The 24360-nt window shown below is 40.2% G+C and overlaps 1 protein-coding gene across 4 annotated transcripts; it reads left to right on the top strand.

Annotated features, from left to right (window-relative positions):
* Positions 1-51: 51 nt before the first annotated feature.
* TUBGCP6 (tubulin gamma complex associated protein 6) lies at positions 52-23576 on the top strand. Of its 4 annotated transcripts, none has more exons than XM_042872677.1 (27): positions 52-107; positions 1397-2208; positions 3583-3746; positions 5097-5307; positions 5776-5949; positions 7172-7293; positions 7604-7679; positions 8209-8318; positions 9548-9639; positions 9737-9876; positions 10625-10774; positions 11991-12072; positions 12156-12244; positions 12635-12750; positions 13364-13502; positions 13594-13710; positions 13955-15251; positions 15663-15718; positions 15996-16188; positions 16462-16630; positions 17763-17904; positions 19009-19203; positions 19477-19609; positions 19989-20202; positions 21102-21301; positions 22188-22350; positions 23108-23194. In XM_042872677.1, the coding sequence occupies exons 2-26, from the start codon at positions 1462-1464 to the stop codon at positions 22337-22339; spliced, it is 5280 nt and encodes a 1759-aa protein (XP_042728611.1). In that variant the 5' UTR covers positions 52-107; positions 1397-1461; the 3' UTR covers positions 22340-22350; positions 23108-23194. The 4 variants fall into 4 exon arrangements, with proteins under 4 accessions (XP_042728611.1, XP_042728610.1, XP_042728613.1 ...); XM_042872676.1 differs by having other exon boundaries at positions 5094-5307; XM_042872679.1 differs by lacking the exon at positions 22188-22350 and having other exon boundaries at positions 23108-23576.
* Positions 23577-24360: the final 784 nt, after the last annotated feature.

Below are 24360 nucleotides of genomic sequence, written 5' to 3'. Positions count from 1 at the left end.
GCCGTCGCGTTCCCGTGACGTAGCGGCGCCGGCAACCGCGCCGCGCTGAGGGGGAGCGGAGGGGCGGCCCGAGCTGCGGGCGGCGGCCGCCGGGGGAGCCCCCGCAGGTAGAGGAGCTGCGGCGGGGCCGGGCGGGAGCTGCTGGGGGCGGCTGGGCTCACCGACGGGCGGAGGAGTGCGCGGGATGATGGGGGGTGCGAGCAGCTGGGGGGCGGCTGGGGGCTGCGCACCGCGCTGCCGCAGCGGCTGTGCACTCATGTAGGTGTGCAGTGCTGTGCTGTGCTGTGCCGTGGGCGCGGCGGGCTGCTGGGGGCGGCGGCTGGGGGCTGGAGGGCACGTCTGGGAATGTTCCCAAAGGCGTTGAGTCAGGCGGGCTTCTCTGTAAAAATAGGCTTCTGGAGTTAAGCGTCGCTGTAAAATGAGCGATTTAAAGTTTGGGTTTAAGTCATGGCAGTGTTTTTATAGCTTGTGTCCTAAATATGTAATGGGTCAGTTTTTTCGTTCTCATTTGGGATCTGGACAAGCTGGATCGATGGCTAAGGCAAGTGGGATGAAATCTTATTAAAGGTCGAGTGCTGGGCCCTGTGCTCTGACTGCAACAGCCCCAGGCAGTGCTACAGGCTTGGGGCGGGGTGGCTGGAAAGCTGTTCTGGGGAACAGGACTTGGGGGTGTTGGTCGATGCTCGGCTGAACAGGAGCCAGCAGTGTGCCCAGGTGGCCAGGAGGGCCAATGGTGTCCTGGCTTGTATCAGAAATAGTGTAGCCAGCAGCAACAGAGAAGTGATCGTCCCTCTGTACTCAGCTCTGGTGAGGCTGTACCTCGAGTACTGTGTTCAGTTTTGGGTCCCTCACTGAGGCCCTGGAGCGTGTCCAGAGAAGGGCAGCAAAGCTGGTGAGGGATCTGCAGCACAAGTCTTATGGGGAGCAGCTGAGGGAACTGGGATTGTTTAGTCTGGAGAAGAGGAGGCTGAGGGGAGACCTCATTGCACTCTACAGCTACTTGAAAGGAGGTTTCGGCAAGGTGGGAGTTGGCCTCTTTTCCTGCATGACAGCAATAGGATGAGAGGGAATGGTCTCAAGTTGTGACAGAGGATGTTCAGATTGGATATTAGGAAAAATTTCTTCTCCGAAAGAGTGGTCAGGCACGGGAACTTGTTGCTCGAAGAGGTGATGGGTCCCTGGAGGTGTTCAAGAATCGTGTAGATGTCATACATAGGGACATGGGTTAGTGGGCAACATTGGTGGAAGGCGGATGATTGAACTAAATGATCTTAGAGATCATTTTTAACCTTAATTATTCCGTGGCTATGGGCTGCCTTGGTTTCAGTTAAAACATGCTCACCTGCTTTTCATGTTTATGTCATGAGCATCTCCTCTTTTTCCTGATATTTTCCAGATCTTCACATGAAACCAGAGACTCACTGTCAAGCTAATTGGTGTAGCCTCACGGTTTGACAAAAAATGGAGAGCATTACACAGCTGTTCAATGACCTGTGTGAGGCACACCTGACGGGTTTGCCATGGAAGGTGCACCTGGGCAGGCAGAAGATCAGCAAGAGGAAGGCTAAGCAAAACCTGAAGAGGGTTGCGTATAACACTCTGTTCATAAACCTTTTTCAAGATGAAGCACGTAAGCTGCAATCAAACATTTCCAGGCTTCCAGTTAAAAACAAGATTTTGATGTTGTCTTTCAACCTGAGAGTCGGTGGACTAGGAGCTCAGGCAGATAGGCTGGAGAGTCTTGTGGAGGAGCTGGAAGCAGCCGAGGGCTTACCATTTACTGAGGTTAATGCTGTCCTGGATCTCTTTGTACAGCTTGCAGGAACAGGTCCTCCACAGCTTGTACCACAAAAAAAGGACTATTTTCTGAACAACAAATATGTCGGGAGAAATGTCAAGTATCAGGGTTATGATTATTACGATGTAAGTGTGTTTGAAGCTGATATACAGTCTCTAATAACAAATGAAGAATGTCAGTTCAATGACACAATTCAGAAGACGCTTCAGATCATGGAGGCTGCCCCTGGAACAGGACTCCCTGCCATAGGCTTGTTCTCACAGAACTATCCTGCTGGGGACAGGTTTGAGAGAGAAACACGCGTCTCGCTCTTTGGTGCTCTTGTCCACAGCCGTACTTATGACATGGACATCAAGTTGGATTTGCCACCAGTGCCTGACAATGCAGATTTGTCTGGACTTGCAATTAAAGTATGGTATCGTTTATTTTGGACTCAGAGTCTATGCATGCTTTCAGTATGGCATTTTGAACTTGTTTTTTTGAACACAGGTAGTAATTTCATGTGTAATAGAAGCAAGTGTTGGAATTTTAGCTGGAGCAGGGATCGTTTGTTCCTTTCCTGTTGCAGAAATGTATGATAATGAAGATGTTGGTCTTGTCCTAGAACTGTATAAAGAAGTGGCTGGCTATAGGTTGTGTGAAGTTAAGCCATCAACTTTGTCTGTGCCTTTTCCACCCCAGTAATCTTTTGCTTACATTTTTTGCCTGCTTTGTGTATTGAACTTCTTTGCCTTGCTGTTTGCTTGTTACTGTTCCTGACTGAATAAGCTCTCCTGCCTGAATATACGTGCTTTGCTCTTCAGATTACATGACCCAATGTGTATTTTCCTTGTGACTTTTGTATCTTGAATCATTTTTTCAGTCATTATATTTCATCAAACCTCCTGTGTCCCGCTGTCCTTTTACCTTTGCAGCATTTAGTTTCTACTGTAGCTTTTACTGTCCAATCTATTCATTTTTGCTACATTATATTCTTATCGAGGTACTAGATAATGCACTTGTGGTTTTTTTTCTGTCTTTCCATTTGTTACAGTTGGTAAGTTGTTATACTGTTTCTTTTTTTAATCCTCCTTTGTTCTCTCTACTTAACATACAAATACCTCTTGCAATTCCTTAACTCAAAGTCCTAACTGAAACTAGCATTCAGATATTAAAAACAAAAAGCCCTGTACTCATACAGATGTAAGTCTTAACTGTGAGGAGGCAGACTTTTTGTTGAGTGCTGTAGTCGCCATCAGACTGTAGGATTTGAGATTTCTTGAAGAACGTGCTGTGTTTTTTGTGTGGAGGTCATTGTGCAATTGTCCTACTAGAACTGGGTACTGCTCTGCACATACAACTGCTAGATTAGAGTGTGGCACATGCAGTGCTTGGACACTTTCAGGTTTTCTGCATGTGAATAAGCATCAGAGAACAAGCTATGTTAACAAAATTTGTACATATTTTAAGAATTAGAATTAGTAATCTGCTTAAAAGTCATTCTGAGCAGTGCCATTTTGTTCTCTACAGAACTATATGCTTACAAAGGAGTAGGTTTCAATTTTAGCATTAACGAACGTAGTGTTATTATTTCAGTGGTGATTGATTGTTGTTTTGTATTTAGGCATTGGTGCCTGTGGAAGTGGAACAAATGAAAGTGTTTAAGGAAAAAAGTTAGAGATTAAAGGAGTGGGCACTGGCTGAGTCATATTGAATCACTTAATCACAAATGATAGCAAAATCTTTATCAGCATGTGTTTCTTCAGTTATGTTTTCATACGTAAAGCTTGAACTCTCTCCGACAGGTTCCTCAAAGCATAGACCAGTCAGAAGATGAAGGATTCCAGTCGGCATCCAATCTGACTCCTGATTCTCAGTCAGAGCCAAGCATGACTCCAGACATAGATCTGTGGGATGCAGTGCTTACATACGGGCCGAGCAAACGAAGATGCTGGGAAAGAATTGGATAGTATGTGTCTGATGTTATTGGCAAACTTCCTGTGCATCACATGCAAATGTGTGAAGGTGCAATTCATCTTAGTTCTGAATGAGCTCAGTATAGGAGTTAAACATGCAGTAGGAATACCGCAGATTTAATACCTAGAATTCAGTACGTGTGTTAGTGATCGAGAGCAAAAAAGATCATGCCATTTCAGGGAGCTAGTGCATCTGTTTCATTGGAAGAGAGAAAATCACCTTAGCACTAAAAACTGACGGAGTCACGGCAGTGCTTTCTGCCCATGTGAAATGCAACATTTTCTAACTAAGATCTCCGTATACACAATCCAATTAATTTCAACCTGAAATGATTTCATATTTTCAGATTCAGAAGAGAAAGCGCTAGAAGAATTAAACCCTTACCCCCCAGTATTGTGCTCCTTTTCCTTGGTCTGTAACTTAAACAGAAATCACTAACTGATTGTTGATGGTATTTGACTTGTAGTTGTCCAGCTGTTGAAAGAGTTTCCTCTCCTGAAAGAATGCTGTAGGCAGCCCTGTCAAAAGATTCCTTGCTTCCCTGATTCCTTTTCCATGATTCCCTGAAAAGAATGGCAAGTTTCATTCTTCCATTCCTGCTGAACAGCACCTCACCCATTTCTCAACAAAACTTGTGCATGTTTTCTGTAGTTGTAAGTAATGGCCTAGTGATGCACCTGCTGCAATGCTGTATAGTATTGAAATTTTCAAGCCCAAGCTTAAGCTCATTTCTGTTCCCTTATTTCCCAAACCCGCTGTAGCACTCTCTGGCTTTTCTCATAGTAAGAAAAACAGTTTTTCTTGTTACCGTTTAGATTTTAAGGATCTTAAAAGTCAAATGCAGGCCATATAACTGAAGCTTTCCTGTTAGAAATGCTACTAGAACCCAAAGCAGTTTGGAAGAGTTGGATGGGAGGTTTGTTTTGGAAGGATGGTAATTCCTGCTAGAAAGCAGTAGAAAGTGATAATACAAGTCATTATACTTTGAGCATGTTGCTCTGGAACATGTTTGAATATCAGTATTACATTATCCTGGAAATCAAGTATGTATTGCCCTCGTTTTCCTAAAATGGAAACTGCAGCAATGAAAGCCACAAAAGAGAGTAGAATTTCTCTGGCCAAGCCTGTGTTTCTGAGGTGATGTTCAAATTATCTGCCAGGTTATTTGTTGTCCTGAGTTAGGCCTATGATTTTGTTGTCTGTATGAACCATCCCTTGAAAACTTAGCATCCTGTGGTCAGTACACATTAGCAGCTGTGAAGCATTCTGAAATACCTTTTTTTTTTTGCCTTAGATATATTTCTCATATAATCCCCTTTCAATATTTTGTTTGCTGTGGCAGCCCACCTGGTAAAAAGGAAGAGCCATACCTCACTGAGGCTGGGAGAGAAGCTTTTGACAAATTCTACAAACTGCGAGAAGGGGAAATGCAGCTCTTCAGTAGTACTGTACTTCAGCTTCCACAGCTTGTGCTGATGAGGGAACCTGAACTGGTGAAGGATGTCTTGAATGTCCTCATTGGTGTGGTATCCACTACATTTTCACTCAATCAGGTATGAAAGATATTTAACTACAATTCACAGTTGCATTTTTTTTTTTTTTAAGAAACCTCCTTTTCAATGCAGTATTTATTTTGAGATCTTGCAGTTGTGCTAAGAGGATGAGTGTGACCTAATTGCAGTAATGTCATATCTATCTATTGCAGTAATGGCGAATTGCAAGAGGCAGGGAACAAGCATTTGTCAAAATAATTTGCAAAAATAAGCTAATGAATTATGGAAAACAGAAGTTTAAATAATGTTGTAGACTGGGTCTTCATGAAAAATGTTGATAATTAATCTTTTTCAATATATGTGAAAATGCACTCCTGAAATTTTGCTATGGTTTAATATTCTTACTATATTTTCCTACATATGTAGTATGAGTTATCAGGGCGTTTATGCTGAAAATTTGTTAAATTAAATCAGAATGCAGCTGGGTAATATTTGAAGCCTTGTTTTTCCTCTCCCATTTCATTTTAGGCTGCTCAAACCTTTGTTATAAAGGAGGGGGTATATGTGTCTGGAACTTCACCAGAGGCAATGCACAACCTGCTCTCAGAAGTTGCAGAATATGGAACCTACTACACACGGCTGAGTCGCTTCTCTCTTCAGCCAGTCTTAGATTCTTCGTACAGCAAAGGGCTTGTGTTTCAGGTAGCACCATTGTGTTAAATCACTTACATTTAATGGGCCAGTTATTTTAGGTAGAGAATGCAACTTTGATTACAAATAAGGCTGGAATTTCTGCTTTCTGCAGAACTGCAAAGTATTTTCAATACAAATATGTATATTTATGTATCCCGGGTCAGCAAGGAACAGTGCCACCATTGGAGCCCTGCTTAAACTGGGGCTGTGTGTGCTTAGGGTTTGCCTTCCCCAAGGCAACAAATGAAAGCTCTTCATTACCTAAACTATGATCTGTTACGTGGCTTTGTTGAGATTTAAAGGGACAGAATTTAGAAACATTTATATCATAGAATCATAGAATCATAGAATCACCAAGGTTGGAAAAGACCTAAAAGATCACCCAGTCCAACCGTTCACCTATTCCCAGTAGCTCCCACTAAACCATGTCCCTCAACACAACATCCAGCCTTTCCTTGAACACCCCCAGGCTCGGTGACTCCACCACCTCCCTGGGCAATATGTTAAAATACATAACTTTAAAATACAATAGCTTTCTTAATACAGTATGTATATATACAACATTGTATATATATATTACCTTGATACTGAAATAGAGAAACATGCTATTTAAATAGCTTTAATAACTTTTTCTTAGTTCAGAATTAAGGGCACATTTTACTTGTCAGCCCTCTTTATATTTTTCTGAACTCTGTGTACCTGCATGATACCAGGTGAATTTCTCTTTCTAATGCATATAATTCTTTTAGGATTAGTTATGAAAATATATGCCTCCTGAATCTTTCATTTATAGCTATGTTAATAGAAATGGAATAAAAATTCTTATTCAATTCTTAGTCAACCTAGAGAAAGTTAGACATTATATGGGTTTTTTTCCTCTGTTTAGTTTAGGTATGGAAGTAAGGAACAGGTTTCCCTGGGTTCAGAATGGAGCTGCTACAGAATCAGAAGCTCTTCAAAAGGGCATTTCAAGGAAGTTGAACCAAAATGCTCAGGGTGTGCCTGGGTACAGTCTTTGTTCATGGCACATTGAAAGAGTATAAGGGAGTCATTTGGTTAATTGTATGCCTGAAGTTATGTGGACTCTTACTTTCCTACACAAGCTCCTCTTGCTTTTAGATGCAGATTATTTTATTAAAGGTTTGTTTTCATGCTGGTGCAACTGATGTGAGATATAACTATTAACACCAGTTACCAGTAAGGCTTTGTAAATATTTTCTGTTGACAACAGGCTTTCACAAGTGGTCTGAGAAAGTATCTTCAATATTACCGAGCCTGTGTTTTGTCTACTCCTCCTACTTTAAGTCTTCTGACAATCAGCTTTCTCTTCAGGAAATTGGGTCGTCAGTTGAGGTAAGAGATTAACATTAAATATTTAAGCTTTCCATAGAACAAAAACTGCAGCCTGCTTTTTTTCTTTACACTACAGGAGAATATTAGACAGCCTTATATAATCTTTCAGTATTTTTCCAGCATTTTCACACAAAGATTTCTTTATATTCCCTAGGGAAAACATGTAAAGTCTTTACACTCAGATAATGTTATCATTCAGATAATACCATAGCGTTGTGGTGTGAATTTAATCTATAGCAAAGTTCAGATCACCGTGATCTCAGAGCTTTCTGTCTGAAATTCTTACGTATGCTTTAATACTGTTTTTTAGATATCTGGCTGAACTTTGTGGCATAGGAGCAACAGCACTGGGGATCAGTGGCGGAGCTGGTGCTTCATTTCCTACGGTGATAACAGATTTTGTTTTCATGTTTCACTTCAGTTACAATTATAACCTTTTTCAAAAATGCGGTTTTATATAATGCATTTGGTTTCTACCAAAGATACGACCTCAGACCTCTAAAGTGCAGTTTATTTCATTGTAGAGGAGATGTTTGTAGCAAATGAAATTAATCCAACTCTCCAGTGTTTATAAAGTGAGAATGAGATCACTAGAAACTTAGAATCATAGAATGGTGTGGGTTGGCAGGGCCCATTAAGGTCATCTAGTTCCAGCCCCCTGCCATAAGCAGGGACACCTCCCTCTAGACCAGGTTGCTCAAAGCCCCATCCAGCCTGGCTTTGAATGCCTCCAGGGAGGAGGGGGCATTCACAAGCTAACTCAGATAGAGTGATCTTAACTGCAGGTATCTAAAGATGGATCCTGCCTTCTGTGTGTGAAATGGATCTAAATATACATATTCACCAATTTTTATTAATAATGTTGTAGCGGAATTTGTCATCTAATATTATAATATTTATCATTTTCATTTTTAGGGTGTAAAATTGCTTTCGTATCTGTACAAAGAGGCCCTCAACAACTGTAGCAACGAACACTATCCAGTCCTTCTGTCTTTGTTAAAGACAAGTTGTGAGCCATACACAAGGTGCGTCCATAACTGTTCTCTGCACAGTTGTATTTAAGAGCAATTTTGAATTAGCAATCTAGTGAGTAAATGCTAATTGCTAACAGCTCTGCTAACTGTTAACCTAGCAATGACTTTTAACGTTTTCAGAAAATACGTAAGGTGCAGCTGTTTCTGCAAAATACATGTTAAAATCCATTAATTTTGCTGAATGCTTCTTTCCCTCTCTTTTCCAGATCAGTAACAATATGTGGGTTTTAATGTAGAATCCTGAAACTGGCAATCATGCCTTTGTGCTAGAGTTCTACAGACTGGGAAAGTTAATGCTTATTTCCACTGTGTTTGAGGGCTTTTCAGTAAGCAGAAATAATAATAACAACAATGTCTTGCAGATCTTTATCAAAACATCAGTCATCAGGGCTGACATGGAAGGAGGCATCCATCACGTGGAGAAATATTGTTATCCTGAAAGAAATTCACTGATCAAAGTTATTGCTCTGATAGATAATAGGAACACCAGTTCTAATACATAGAAAGATTTAACTTTTATTTACAATGTCCAAATTGAACTGTGGCTCCTGCACTAAAGGTTTCCTGTTTGTTGCATTGACCAAACTTCTAGGAAAGGTGTTGGTATTGGAACTATTAAGGAAAAAGAAGGCTATCAGGGTGCTCTGAACCTTTTTGCCTGTAGGTTCAGATAATTGTATTTTGTATTTCTTTAAAGGCTTGGTATTGCACAGAAGAAATATGCATGAATAGGAGCATGAATAAATACTCTGAAATAGGTTTTCTCATTATTACATGTATATTCAAAACTGTCTGTGGATACAAAGGGTTGATATTGTGTCTTTGTTCTATAGTCTGTCCATTTCTTCCTGACCAGGTTACATCTGACTCCTGCTTCTCTCTCCCTGCTCTTTTGATGTGACTGGAATGTTTCTAGAGGTTTTTAATATTTTCTTAGTAAATTTACATGCAGAAATAAAAAGATTGTTTTAACTGGGACAATCTTTGATCGTAATAATCAGTGAAATATGCTCTATTGAGTTGGTTTATTTTGAGAAAAATGCAGAGATAGAGCCCTATGTATGCTTAAATGTCAGTGTGACAGCACTTGAGTGCATGTTTTTATTCTTCCTGTGGCTTGTGTGCTTTGATGTTTTAAAGAATATACTGGTTGGTTGGTTGTGATAAAGGTGAGAAAGCCAGGATTCATTTTCAATATTATTTAATTACATTTCTTTTAGATTTATCTATGACTGGGTGTACAGTGGTGTATTCAGGGATGTTTACGGAGAGTTTATGATCCAGGTGAATGAGGATTATCTTTGTTTCAGAGGTACAGTATGCATATTGAGCACTTCTATTTTACACAATTTGTGCTGTTAATTAAATACTTGAAAATACATAATTTCTTCTTTTTTTCTGGTACACAGATAAGCATTACTGGACTCATGGTTACGTCTTGATTTCAAAAGAAGTAGAAGATTGTGTCCCTGTATTTCTTAAACATATTGCTAATGACGTATATATATGTGGGAAAACCATAAACCTGCTGAAGTTGTGTTGTCCCAGGGTATGTATTGGTTTGGTTCTTCCCTGTTTTATTGAGAAAACCATGTCTCTTCAGAGTTGGCTTGCCATATTTTTAGCAAGTGAACTCCTTCATCTACAACTGGTATTGCATAAGCAGGAGGCTAATGCATGAATGTCAGATATTCAAGAACTGATTATCCACTCTACTTGCTAATATCTCAACTGCAGAAATACACATTTTTAACAGCATCAGATTTATTGTATACTGTGCATGTGCTAGATTTCTTATTTTCCTTCTGCTGAAAGCAGAAATGATTTAGTCTTTTAAGCCTGTGCCTTCCATTTTTCACTCCAGATGCCTTAGTTACTAGGTCTTGGTTCTACATAGCTCTTCTATGTCAGCTCTAGCACTGCCTTTCCAAGAAGAGCTTGAATAGTTCCTTTTTTTCTCATTTTGCAGAGCAAATGTTGTCCTTGGCAAGAAGAACTGGTTAAATTACTTTGTTTCTTCACACTGTTTTGTGCAGGTCTAACAGAGAAACAACTACAGAAGTGTTTGAAGTGTGTGGGCACTCTTATGTAAAAAGTATTCTGGGCAGCTCCAGATAAAAGTCATAACACTGATATCTTAAACAAGATGGCTCTCTGCTAGTTCTCCTAAATCTGCTCTGATAATCATTTCCAAACCACGACTCAGGTGTGCCAGTAGCACTGGCACGTGAGTTCATGATCGTATATCTTTCAATTTTTAGAATGTATTGAGAAGAAAATTTCTCTCTGTTTTTCAGCACTACATATGTTGGTCAGATATACCCGTACCCCGGATTTCTGTTATTTTTTCACTCGAGGAGCTGAAAGAAATAGAGAGAGATTGTGCAGTGTACGTAGGTCGGATGGAAAGAATTGCTCGGTACAGTTCTATAAGCAAAGAGGAAAAGGTAAATGAGTGAAAGAGTAAACAACTTATAGTTTGATCTTTTTTTTAATTACTCTTTATTTTTATTGTAACTTCAACAGAATTTGCATTGATGGTCAGACTTTTTCTTATTGGCCAATTGCTGTTTGACCTGTTAGTGCAGTTAACAGACTTTGAATACAGCTTTTAAAGCATTAGGCAATGTGTTGTTATTTGTCAGCATTTTCGCATTTTAAAGGAGATTTGGACTTCCATCTTAATTCTTTTCCGCAAAAGATTTGCCTTGCTACTAAAAAGCATTGAAAAGATTTTAGATTCTTACTTAGCTAATGGAAGAAATTAGGAATCAGAAGAGAGGTGGCCAGCAGGGACAGGGAGGTGATTGTCCCTCTCTACTCTGCTCTTGTGAGGCCCCATCTGGAGTACTGCATCCAGGTGTGGAGCCCGCAGTACAAAAATGACAGGGAGCTGTTGGAGAGGACCCAGAGAAGGGCCACAAAGATGATCAGGGAACTGAAGCACCTCCCCTATGAAGACAGGCTGAGGGAGCTGGGTTTGTTCAGCCTGGAGAAAAGAAGGCTGCGGGGTGACCTCATTGCAGCCTTTCAGTACCTAAAGGGAGCCTACAAACAGGAGGGGAATCAACTCTTTGAAAGGGAAGATTTAGGTTGGATGTCAGGGGGAAGTTCTTTACAGAGAGAGTGGTGAGGTGCTGGAACAGGCTGTCCAAAGAGGTTGTGGATGCCCCGTCCCTGGAGGTGTTCAAGGCCAGGTTGGATGGGGCCCTGGGCAGCCTGGTCTAGTATTAAATGGGAGGTTGGTGGCCCTGCATGTGGCAGGGGGTTGGAGCTTCATGATCCTTGAGGTCCCTTCCAACCCTGTCCATTCTGTGATTCTGTGACAACACTCCTTTTCCTAATTTGCATGGCTAATTGTTTTGTTAGAATACTTGTAGTTCTGTCCTACACATTGCCTGATTGTAGTACGTATACTGGACTGATGTGTTTTGATGTAAGGTCCAGAGTACGAACAAGTTTTCAATAATAATTTTAACTTACTGTAGACTTAAAATTTAATTAATTGTTTTATTCTTCTTCGCTTACTGTGATCGTGAATTAATAACCATTTTATGGTTATGGTATGGTTACATGGGTTAATAGCCACGTGTAGCTGTATTTTCAAGTCTAAAATAACAGGAGTATTTCCACCTGCTTTTTGTGGTTGGTTGATATTTTCAGGATTTGCGCATGGAAATAGCCAAGCAGGAATTAATTGTTCATGCACGAGAGACTGCTAGCAAAGTGCTAAAAGCCATTAATGGTGAGTTGTGATGGAGTTTGGTGTGTTTGTGTGTTCTGTCGGGTTTGTTAATGTAAAATAACAGCATCCTTGTTGTAACACAGATCGGCAGATATCGGAACGAATGGCTTTAGATGCAAAGAAACGTGAACAGTTTCAGAAGTTGAAAGAGCAATTTGCAAAAGACCAAGAGGTATTTCTGTTTTTATTTCTAAAGGCTATGTGTATTTCTTATACAAGTAATTAAAAGGTTATTTTGATTTATTGTACTGAATTTGAATGAGTAAATATATGGAGGTTGTGAATTAATATGAATGAATTGAATGAATTAATAGATAGAGGTTGTGGATGCCCCATCCCTGGAGGCATTCGAGGCCAGGCTGGATGTGGCTCTGGGCAGCCTGGTCTGCTGGTTGGCGACCCTGCACATAGCAGGGGGGTTGAAGGTAGATGATCATTGTGGACCTTTTCAACCCAGGCCATTCTATGATTCTACAATGACATATTCCTGAAATGCAGGTAAGAACTTTTTGCAGATGTGTGCATTACAGCTAGTATTGAGTGGCTTTAAATATTTATGCAGCGTCGCCTTGCTATAAAGCAAGAGGAGATTGATGATGATTTCAGCTATGCTCGAGAGCTCAGAGAAAGAGAAAAAAGACTGAAAGCTTTGGAAGAGGAACTAGAAAAAAAGGCAAGGTAAGTCTGTGTGAGTAGTCTCCCAAAGCTTCCAAAGATCTCAAGAAAATTGTTTTATTTTGTAATTTATGGCATTGGCAGTTTTCAGACACAACTCTGCAGGGCTAATGTTCACAGCTTTTGGATGTGTAGGATTGTTTAGTGGTCTAGAAGCCTGGGTTCAACTGATTTGTGCCCGTTCTATCCAGTCTGTTTACTGTTTTGATCAGAGTTTGGGTAAAAATGTTAATCTGAGAATTAAAACATGAGCCCGTAGCAGAAATGGCCATATGTATGCCAAAGCAGAGATAAAAAGGAGACTCCAGGTACACTGATAATCAGTTACTTGGTGTGCTAATGTTACATAGCTGGTGGTATTTCATTTTCTTCCCTTATATCCAGAAATACTTACAAAAACAAGTGACATACTAAGCGTAGTTATAGGAGCATATTAACTAAAACTGCAGTCCTATTTTCTGTACTTGTAATTTCGCTGTAAATGAAGCCTCTATTTTTTAATGTTAAAAATTTATTTCTTGGTTCTGAAATACAGAAAGATCTCATTCTTCAGAAGGGAAGAGGAAAAATTACTATAGAAAATCTGTAACTCAGCTTTATTTTTACTTTTGTTCAGGCAAGAGTTAATTGACCATTATAGCAAACTTTCTGACGACGCAGCCCGTAGGGAACAAAGAGCTTTATGGAAAATCCAGAGACACAAGTTGGAAACAGCTCGTCTTAAATTTCTTTTTGAAGATCAGAAACGTATCGAGGTATTTTCTGAAAAGATTTAAATAAATGATCTTTAGAAAATCTGGTATTTGATGCGTTAAAGACTTTTAGTTTTGTCATTTTTGCTTACAGGAAATGCTTGAAAAACTTCCAGATGGAAGCTACAGGAGGAAATTAGATATTATTCCTTATAAACAGTGCCAGCTGGCTTTGGATAGAAACACTGCTGTGGAAGATCCACATTCACAGGTGAGTTTATTTGCTTACATAAACTCCAGGTAGATGTTCCAAGTTTCCTTAAGGGGAGTTCATTTCATAGTTCAGTTCATCAAATAGAAGGTTTGCTGCAGCAGCAGCATGAGTAGTTATCACTGTATCTGTAATGCATCTGAAAAATTGGAAAATTTCAAGTCTTACATGTAACAGCATGATGCCTTATTAAGTAGCTTGATTATGTGACTAGCCATACAGTGTAATAATTACTTCTTTTTAGGTGTCAACTGTGAAACCTTTGCATTCTAATGAACGAGTTGGCAGAAAAGAATCTGAATCTGGACTGGAATACGTTACATCTACTGACAAACCATTGGCCATGCCGCAGCTGGCAAGTATTAATGCTGATGAGCATTTTCAGCCTAAACCTGCTGGATCTGAAGGCAGTCTGCAGGGTTCAGAGCAAGCATGCAGCCCCCTGTGTAATGCTGATTCTTCTCCGGAATCCAGTGTGAACATAGAAGATTTCTTACCAAAGCCACAAGATGAGCAACCTGTTGCCATTAGCTTACAAGGATCTCTGCTAGATGAAGCACTTAGAAATATTAACTCAGATCTGTCAGAGACTTCTCAAATAGGTGAAAATCAGCCTGTCTCAGAAGGAGAGGGTAATGCACTGCTACATCAGCAAAACGAGTATGATTTTAATACTGTTCTCAGGCCGACTGCTGCTTTGCAAGGGCACATTAGAGTTGGAGAAAATGTATTTGATGTGGAGTCTAGAAGGCCTCGGTGGAACATCCATGGGCATGCATCTGATGCCAACATCAGAGTGGGAGAATATGTGCCTGAGGTGGACACTTACCAGACACGTTCAAGTCCTTATGGGCATTCTTCAGACTCCCATATAGAAATCAGCAGCTATACCTCAGAAGTTGAATCTACTCGACCCCGATGGAATATTCATGGGCATGTTTCTGAAGCTCATATTAAAATTGGGGAATATGCTTCAGAGGTAGAGCCCTCAAGACCGAGGTGGAGCATTCACGGGCATGCTTCGGAAGCCAGTATTAGGGTTGGTGAATATGTGTCCAATGTTGCTCCTGCACGGCCCCGGTGGAACATCCATGGCCATGTGTCTGATGCCAATATTAAGATTGGTGAGAATGTGTCAGAGGTTGTCTCAGCCAGACCTCGTTGGAACATCCACGGGCATTCTTCACAGTCACACATCAAAATTGGAGAGCTAGTTTCAGATACACAGCCTCTGAAATCTCGTTGGAGCCCGTTTGGTCATGCATCCCAGTCAAGCATCCAAATAGGGAAGTGGACTCCGTCTACAGAAGATGATCCCATACCTCATCGTAAAGCAATTTCTGGTCCTTCATCTGATTCCACAGTTCAGACACTTCTGTATAATGAACAGTTATCTCCTTCTGGAGAGATTGGAAAGGAAACAAAACCATCAGAAGCTAAGGAAAGTATTTCACCTCACTCACAGTCATCTGACGTTGATCCTGTCTCTCCTGATGCTAAAGGTGACAAAAAGGAAAATGCAGTGGAAGAGAAGCAAGAAGGTAAAATAAAATGAAGTTTATTCAGTCAGCATTTGTTTAAGACATCCTGAAAGTCACTGTAAATGTTTACATTCAAAATGGCTACTTATTTCTTAATTCCTTGTATAAGTTTTAGAATGCTTTTAGAATCCAGAGTCAAGAATTCCACGTATTCTCTTCTTCTATATACAAGAAATAGAGAATTGAGGGGAAAAAAGAAAAAGGGTTCTGAAACTTTGTGAAACAGGACCTCATGTGAACTTGAGTAGAGAACATGCAAAAAACTGCATGTGTTGGACTTTGGGGAGGAACTCTTACTGTCTGTAGGCTTTAAGGAAATTTTGAACAACTTTGGGAACAGATCTGAAGTATGAACTAAGTACTATCAGCAGGTCTGAGTAATTGCTGTCTTTACCTTATTTGTAATTGTAGTAATTGCAGATGAGGTTGACAAAGACCCTTCTCCAGATTCATCACAGAGCTTGCAGGTAAGAAACAAACTGGTAGTGCAGAAGACTTCCTTCAAAGAATTGAGTGATCTGGTAATTAAGGTAATGTGTTAAGGTAATTAAGGTAATGTGGGTCTGTGTTAATTTACTAATCTGTTATACTGTACTGTTTTTACGTGTCCAAAAAGAATTGACAAGTAAGCTGTCTTATTTTCAGATGGAACAACTTGTCAATTGCCTGTAAGAACACATGAAGTGTGAATGGCCAAAAGCAGCAGCTGTCCTAAAAGCAATTTGGCCGTGTTTTTTCTTTTAGGCAGAAGAGCCCGAAAAGGCAATTCCACGGGATACTGTGCCTCAAGAAGCTTTGTTTTCTGAACCCAGTGCTTCCAAAACTAAGGATGAGGAAGGAGGAGAGGAAGATGCATGGAAGAAAGAACAAGCTTATTTGAAAGCATTATCAGATCAATACTGCATTGAAAAGTACCAAGATAGTTATGATTTAATGTGTGAGTAGAACACTTGGGAGAAGTAGGGAGAGGAAGGTGTAGCAAACTTGAGCAAGAAAGTGGGGTGCTGGAACAAGTATCTGAATTTTCAGTAAATTATCAATATTATGAACTGCAGTAGCTAAACAAATTATTTCTAGGCACAAAGATGAGAATTATACATTGACATACTTTGTTTTTCTGATGTAGAGGGGTTTGCAGAAGTTAACAGAAGTAGATCATCAAATTGCTGAAGTATAACAACTCACAGTGTCTATGTATTTTTAAATTCAGCAGAACTACCAGTTTCCCATCTCTTGCACCATGTGATACCAAGATCATACACTTTTCCTGTGGATCCTATGGTACAGTCAGCAACAGATGAAACAGCTGTACAACTGAGTGAGCTCCTATCTCTGCCCGTGCTGATGAAACGTTCCATTACTGCCCCACTGGTATCTCAGTGAGTTCTTACTGGAAATAATGTAATTTGTATTATAGCAATTCATGTAGTGCTCTTAGTTCTGTTCTGAGACAAGAGTAGCACACGGATGTGTGCTTCTAAATTTTCCTTTTGCTTCCAGAAGTGGTCTGGTGGCTGGTTTATTACAAACTAAAAAGTTCAGATTTACATTGTAAATAGTAATATATACATACATTTATACGAGTAAATTACAAAAGTGAAGGTCTGTTTGGAATACAGGGGCTGAGAGGGAAGAATTTGCTCTCACATTCCTGGGTTTCACAACTATTTCACACCACTGTTTCCTTATTCTTTTAAACAGGTGTATTATTTACAAGATATGTGCTTTCTTTGGTAGAGGGGGAAAAAAGAAGATCTTTTGATTATATGAAAGTTCATGCGTATTGAGCAGAATATGTTTTATGTTTCTGTGGGATCTCCATTGTCTTCAAGGCTGATTTGAAATTGACTGGAGTCTGTTCTTGTTGTTGTTGGAATATTAAGGGAACCCACATGTGTGTGAGGCTATTTTATTAGTATGGTATGTTAAACAAAAGTTTGTTAATGTGTAAAAGTTCAGCTTCTGTCATGAAAACAGTTGCTCACAGATAGGTTGAAATGCTTCCTATTTTAGAATCTTCTTTCTTGCAAAATTGGATTTCCACTTACTAGCTCTGTCTATGCTGTATTTTTAAGCTCATAATAGAAAGATCTAATTACCTTATTTTTAAACATCCAGATTGTCTACCAGAGTTGTGTATACAGTTGCATGTATTCAGCAAAGCAAAGTATGTATGCCTGAGCTGTTTGTTTAGGTGACAAAAATAAGTTAGAAGACTGTTGATGAAATGTTGCTACAGAGTCAGCAGCCCGTTGTGTGTGTAGCCAGCCTTAAAGTACTTCTGCAGTACAGTTCAAAACCCAGTTCACTGAGGTGGTAGCTTTTAGTTGTGGCATATCCTGAGTGAAGACTTTTGAGCATAAGCTTTATCTCATTTTCTTTTGCTTGTATGAACGTGTTCCTGTCTTGGATATCAAAGTACTGAAGCATTAACCTGATGTAGCCATAGCAGAATGTTAACATTAAGGAGATCCTTGTAAGAATAATACCTTTTCTGTGTTTTTCTTTTAGTGTTTCTCTTGTGAACAAAGCAATAGTTGATTACTACTTCGTGGAACTGAATGTAGAGAAGCATTTTGAAGCACTGAGACACTTCCTGTTAATGGAAGATGGGGAGTTTGCTCAGTCGCTCAGTGACCTGTTGTTTGAGAAGGTACATGCTGCATCTTCTTAGCCTTTGGTTTTTGGTTATTTGTTTTAGCTTGACACCTGTGAATGAAATTGGATGGAAATAAGGGAATGGTGTGAATCAGAATCCTAGCTGGTGCTGTTTTCCTCTTTGTGCTATGTCAAGAAGTGAGGAACTCTGTTAAGCTTGTAAGGACTGAGGCAAAAGAAGGTCTTTGCTCAGAAGGGGTGCCCATACCCAGGGAAATTCCAAGGAAGGGTGTAATATTTCTTACAGATAATCCCAGAAATAGAGTACTTGGTACATGGAGATTGGTAATTTCTAACTTTGACAGATCAGCAGTTAAAGAAGGGAATTTCACTCTTTCCTGTGAGAACTGCTGTACTCTGTCTCCTGGTAGCAAAGCTGGAAGAGTCTGTTGCCACTTGAGGTCCAGTGCAAAGGCCTGTGTTGTAAAATAACAGCTCCTACCTCAAATGTCCTACACAGCAGAAGGGGGGACATCTGAAGAGAGTGCTGCACTGTCTGATGAGACTGCATTCGTCTTGTGACGGCATGGGTTGATATGATAAAATAGGAGATATTGCTTTCAGAGCAGCTCTCGTGCACCTGCTTGTCAGTAGAGAAACATACCTGCAGGGACAGTTAATGCATTTTCCTGTCCCCCTAAGAATGCTTTTGGTGCAACTAGAAAAAGCACTCGACTCCTTGAATAGCTTGATTTGTATGCCTCTGAGGCTGCTGCACTGCGAGATGGACAGACTGGAGTCAGGTGGCTAATGCCAGCCCTGTCTCTGGCTTTCTGCCCCTCTGAAGTCTGAAGGCCGTGTTCCCTCCAGCAGGGATGCTTAACAGCAGCTCCTGACCACAGCAAGCTCCGATCCCACGTATCAAAAGAAATGAGTGCACGTGGAGATTACCTTGATGCTGTGGACGATACATTATTCAGAAATTTCTTCATAACCTCTTTGTGCATCCCTACTGCAAAAGTAAATTTTTCCAGTCAGAATGATGGGACATCTGGTAGTTCAGGTAGTCATCACTTTACCATTCTGCTTGAATTCATCTGTTTGCAAGAGTCAACTCTTTTAATTAATAATGTGTAATTAGGGTTTCTTCTTCCCGTAGCTTGGATCAGGACAGACACCTGGTGAACTGCTGAATCCGCTGGTTCTTAATTCTATCCTAAACAAAGCATTACAGTACAGTCTTCATGGTGACACCCAGCTTGCTTCCAATCTTTCTTTTGCCCTCAAGTACCTTCCAGAAGTGTTCAAGCCCAACGCACCTGATGCTCTGAGCTGCTTAGAGCTAAGGTACAAGGTAAGAAAGGCAGTCTGAAGGCAGTAGCACTGCAAGCATAGCATGGTTCTTGTGTATTATGGTAGACTGAACATCTTAATAGTGGAATACCTCCAAGAATGGAGTGAAAAACCGTGTAATTGAAATTACAGGATTTACACATCCTGGCCACTGCATTATATAATCAAAATACTTACATCGGTTTATATGTCTTGGAAATATTTGTATCTGAAATGTGGTAATAATTTCTAACACAAAAACGCAGCATGGTCAGTGCTCGGTTATTTCTTTTAGGTTGACTGGCCTCTGAATATTGTCATAACAGAGAGCTGCATGAATAAATACAACAAGATCTTCTCCTTTTTGCTTCAGTTGAAGCACATGGTGTGGACTCTCAAGGATGTGTGGTTTCACTTAAAACGCACTGGTAAGTATAAAACAAGTGAGCTGGAGGGCATGCTGTTGCAGAATCACTGAATTGTAGGGGCTGGAAGGGATCTTTAAAGATCATCGAGTCCAACCCCCCTGCAAAGCAGGCTCCCTACAGTGAGCTGCACAGGTAGATGTCCAGAAGGGTCTTGAATATCTCCAGAGTAGGAGACTCCACAATCTCAGATTGTCAGTTGATCATAAATATGACTTAATGCAGTCATAATTAATGTGTCAAGCTTCAAATGCCACAATAAAGAAATTTCCTTAGCATTTTATACAGGTCTTACTAAAAGAACTGTTCATTCCTTTATAAATCCTGTTTTAGACAGTCCCACTGGATTCCACTGATAATATATTTCTGTTTTTCCTTTCAGCATTAGTGAGTCATGCATCAAATTCTGTTCAGTTTCGACAGCTGCAGCTGTATAAACATGAGATGCAGCATTTTGTGAAAGTTATTCAAGGTTACATTGCTAATCAGATCCTTCATGTTACGTGGTGCGAATTTGGAAACAAACTGTCTTCTGTGGGCAATTTGGAAGAAATTCACAGAACACACGCTGAATACCTCAACAAAGCAATTTTCAGGCAAGCTAGCACGCTTATATTTATTTCACATATTTCAGTGAATGGATCTGCCAGTCTGCACATCTGTTTGGCCCAGCGTAGGTGTGCAGACTGACTTCTCCCTAACCACAAACACTGCTACATCATTCTCATACATGAAAGTGCCTAGAATCAAAGTGTTCTTATAAAGGGAAACACAGTGGCACATAGAAAGATCCATAATTTCCTCAGCTAGCCATCTCCTTACTCACTCAGACTCCCTGCAGTTGCTTCCTGCTCTGCCTCTGTGAACCTTAGATCCCCTTGAGCTGCAGAGCTCTAACCTAAGTGGCAGAATCGTGGCACTTCTGCCACAATTGTTTTTCTTTCAGCCCATCCTTGTCATAGCCTCTGTTAATGAGTGTTATTTTCATTCTGTGTGAGTAGTGTTCACAAGCAGTCCTGGCTCAAGAATGTGAGATGCTTGTTCTGTACATTTTTGTACATTTTGCCCTTGATACTGTGTGGTGCCCAGGACTGGGCTGTGTGAGAACAAATGTGATGTGATGCCTCCATCCAGATTCACTAGCACAGCAAGAGACACATGTCTGTGGGGAATCTTACATTCGTGGCCTTTCGGTTACTTTATATGGGGAAAGGTGGTGGTGGGAATAAGAGGAGAGCAACAAGGGTTTATTTGATGTCTTCTTAAAGTGCATACACTGGAATCATAGTGGGTGGATAGAAAAGATGGGAAGAACAGGAATTATAAAATCACCGTTACAGTTGACTGCAGACTCATAGATTATTATTTTTTTTTTGTTATCATTTAAAGCAACTAAAGAGGAAACCTAAAGGACTGTCGCCCCATTGTCGTGTTCTTCTTCCTACAAACTCAAATAATGTCAGCTACATTTTTACCATTGTTACTTTTCTGTTAGGGGTCTGTTGACTGAGAAGGCTGCCCCAGTGATGAACATCATACACAGCATCTTCAGCCTCATCTTGAAGTTCCGCAGCCAGCTGATCTCTCAGTCGTGGAGCTTTGATGCTGGGAAGCAAATGGCTGTTCATCCCAACTTTGGTTTGATGCAGCAGTCGTACAATACTTTCAAGTATTACTCTCACTTCTTATTCAAAGGTAAGAAATTGCATACATTCTGGGACAGTGACAGATGACAGCATTCAACTGACAACTGAAAAAATAGCTAAGAGGTTTTGCAAGTACAGCAAGAAGATGCATGTAATTATTGTGTGTTAGAACACGTAGTTCTCAAATGAAAACTGCATTATCTTGTTCTGCAAACACCAGATCATCTTAGTGGTCTCTTTCAAGCTGAGTGATTTAGTGATTCTAATTAAAGCATCCACATAAGAACTCTTAACAGATATCCCCAAACTGAACATAAATCTTTGCTAATTTCCAAAATAAAGATTCAGTATTTAGCTTTCTCTATATGTGCTTATATTTTTCTTTTCTCTGCAATTGACTTCTGGAACTTTTTATTGGCAGCAATGAGAGACAGTTATATCTGAAATTAACTCAAAGCTTTATCTGTCTGAACTGGCTGAATGTTACCATTGCTGTGTGATTTGAAAATTCCAATTCCAATGTTAGACTGAGGCTCAGTGAGACCCTCCTGGCACTGCTTGTAGCTTGTAGCCAGTTTTCCAGGCATGTATTATTCAACTGCATGGATCATTTGCCAAATGTTCTATGCTTTAATATCATAAAATTTCTTCTTGCTATCAGCTTAGCTATAATGCCAAGAAATGGTTGAGCCATCTGTTTTTTTTCCATTTCTCTTTCGGACCTTGCTTGTATTTTTAGTAGAAAGCATTTACCTTTCCCCTGAATACAAAGGTAGTTCATGGGGTTTGGTTGTTTTTTGTTTGTTTGTTTGTTTTTCAAAAACCCTTCAGTTCCTGAAGGAAGTGTAACTGTTCTTGAAAAATAGATCTAAGGAGAACACTTTATAGTCAGATTATATTCTTCAGGAAATGAGCTGCCCTTTTTATTCTTTAAGGGTATCCAAAAATGGTGTCAAAGGACCAAAAACAGATATTTCAGGATGAGTTAGAATGGCTGCTTCCAAATTCTACAGGAGGTCAGAACACCTTTGGGAACCACCTAAGCCCATACTACGAGATCTATGATTGCTTCATGGACAGAGATTAATAAACCATTCCGTAAGGAAATTTGCTGAGTGACCCAGTTCTTTCCACCCTCTTTATTAAGCACTACAAAACGAATCTGTGCTTGTTATCTACACGTGTTCCTCCAGTCACTGTGTATTGTAGAAGACTCTCTCACAATGTGTCGATCCAGTATCCATTGAAAGCCAATACAAAGTAGTCTGGACTTCAATGGCTTTGATGCAGGCCCTGACTTCTAACTGCCCACCTTCCCTTCCTCCCTGCATGTTACTGCTGCTTGCTGATTCCCTTTCTGTAAGTGCATGGCAGAGCTTAGGGAGTTTCTGCTGCCTTTTTTACTCTGTTAAATAAGGATATGAAGAATAAGTCAATTTGTTTATTTGTGGAGCTTGAAGGGTTTGTCGTAGGAGTTTCTTTGATTTTCTCTCACGTGGACATAGCTCAAGAGAGCATCAGCAGAGCTTCTTCCTTCAGAGGCCACCAGCAGGCCTAACCACGTTTCCTGGTCAGTTGGCATTACAATAAGAACACAGCCTCTTGTTGTGAAAGCAGCCTGGGGAAAGCATAAGACAGTTTCACTTGGAACTTGCATCGAATTTGCAATTCTTTATAATTCCAGAGAGAAAGATTGGACCTGTCTCATACAAAATTGCATGTTTGTTTCCATTGTCCTCAGCTTTCTACAATAGGCTGGTTTTGTTGCTTTTTATCTCCTAAATTGAAATGCCGATCCTGACTTCGGAATATTAATCTTTGTTGAAGCTTATTTTGCCTTTTGTTTTTCTCCCAGTGGTAACAAAGCTTGTAAATAGAGGATACCAGCCACATTTGGAGGACTTCCTACTGCGAATCAACTTCAATAACTACTACAAGGATAACTGAGCCCTGCAGCCTAAAGATCACTGATAGCATGGTAAAGCAGAAACAGTAAACCCTGTATGCTTGTAATTTATAGGAGCTTATGCAAATGCCATGCAAGAGGCATTTTTGTCAATTGAATAACCCATCCTCTGATAGCTTGAAGAATATAGCCACCACATAATTTTTAAGATGCATCACTCTGTAACAGCTTCCTGTCGTTTCACCTACTGAGAATCGATGTTGCCATTTTCACAAAGATAGAGGAGTGCCCCAGCTTAGCAGAGGAGGGAGTGCAAAACTGTATATCTGTGAATGTGTAAATGTTGTATTTTCAGTGTTGTGAATTTCCTCCGATGTAAATACGTACATGTGCAATAAATCAAACGATAGATACTTTCTAAAGTTGCTGAGTGTGAGGTGCAGCTGTTCAGATGGATTTGATGCGTTTTATTTTCATACTGACAACTAAGATCAGTCTAAACATGACAACTTCTTGAAGGCTGGTAGTGGAGTGAAAGAAGAGGGCTTGATGAAACATTGCAGTGATCGGGGAGGAGAGGATAATTATTGGACTATTCAAGCACCCAGCAACTGTGCGATCGCTTATCACAGATCTACTGTCCTTATGGCTGATTTGGGCTTTACATAATCACCACAAAATGAACTAGAAGAGAAATTCAGCATCACAGGAGTGAAACACAACTCCATTGGCTGCTTCTAACTGCAGGAGCACAGTTTTTACTTCCTTGGTTTTTTTTTTAACCTCACCATTATCAAAAGAAACTATGAAATATGAAATGTTGCAGAGGGGGACTCTGCTTTGCATTTTTCAGGTTTGAAGTATGTTGACTTTTGAGATTATAAAGACACAATTGCTTAAAACATAGATATATTCAGAGCCTCATTTTCTAATTGGCAGCCACTTAAAGGTATAGGCATTGCCCACATATTTCCATAATATGGAATACCAAATACGATTTTTTGTTACCTATGGTGTTGGTTTTTTTCCCCTGAAATGGAAATGACACATTGGAGTCAGAATATATCAGTTATAAAGCTGCCCTGGTCCCAGGTCGCTCTAAAAGACCGTATTACACAGTTCTAACAAAGCTACCCTGTTTTCTCCATCTGTGCTCCTTTCACTTCTGTGCTGTCTTTCCTGCTGCAGAAGAAGATATCCAA

Source organism: Lagopus leucura, unplaced genomic scaffold (genome assembly GCF_019238085.1).
Source record: "Lagopus leucura isolate 7727_CA_CO unplaced genomic scaffold, USGS_WTPT01 Super-Scaffold_100008, whole genome shotgun sequence".
NCBI lineage: Eukaryota > Metazoa > Chordata > Aves > Galliformes > Phasianidae > Lagopus > Lagopus leucura.
Note: the sequence above shows the minus strand (reverse complement) of the source record. Positions and strands in the feature narration are given on the sequence as shown.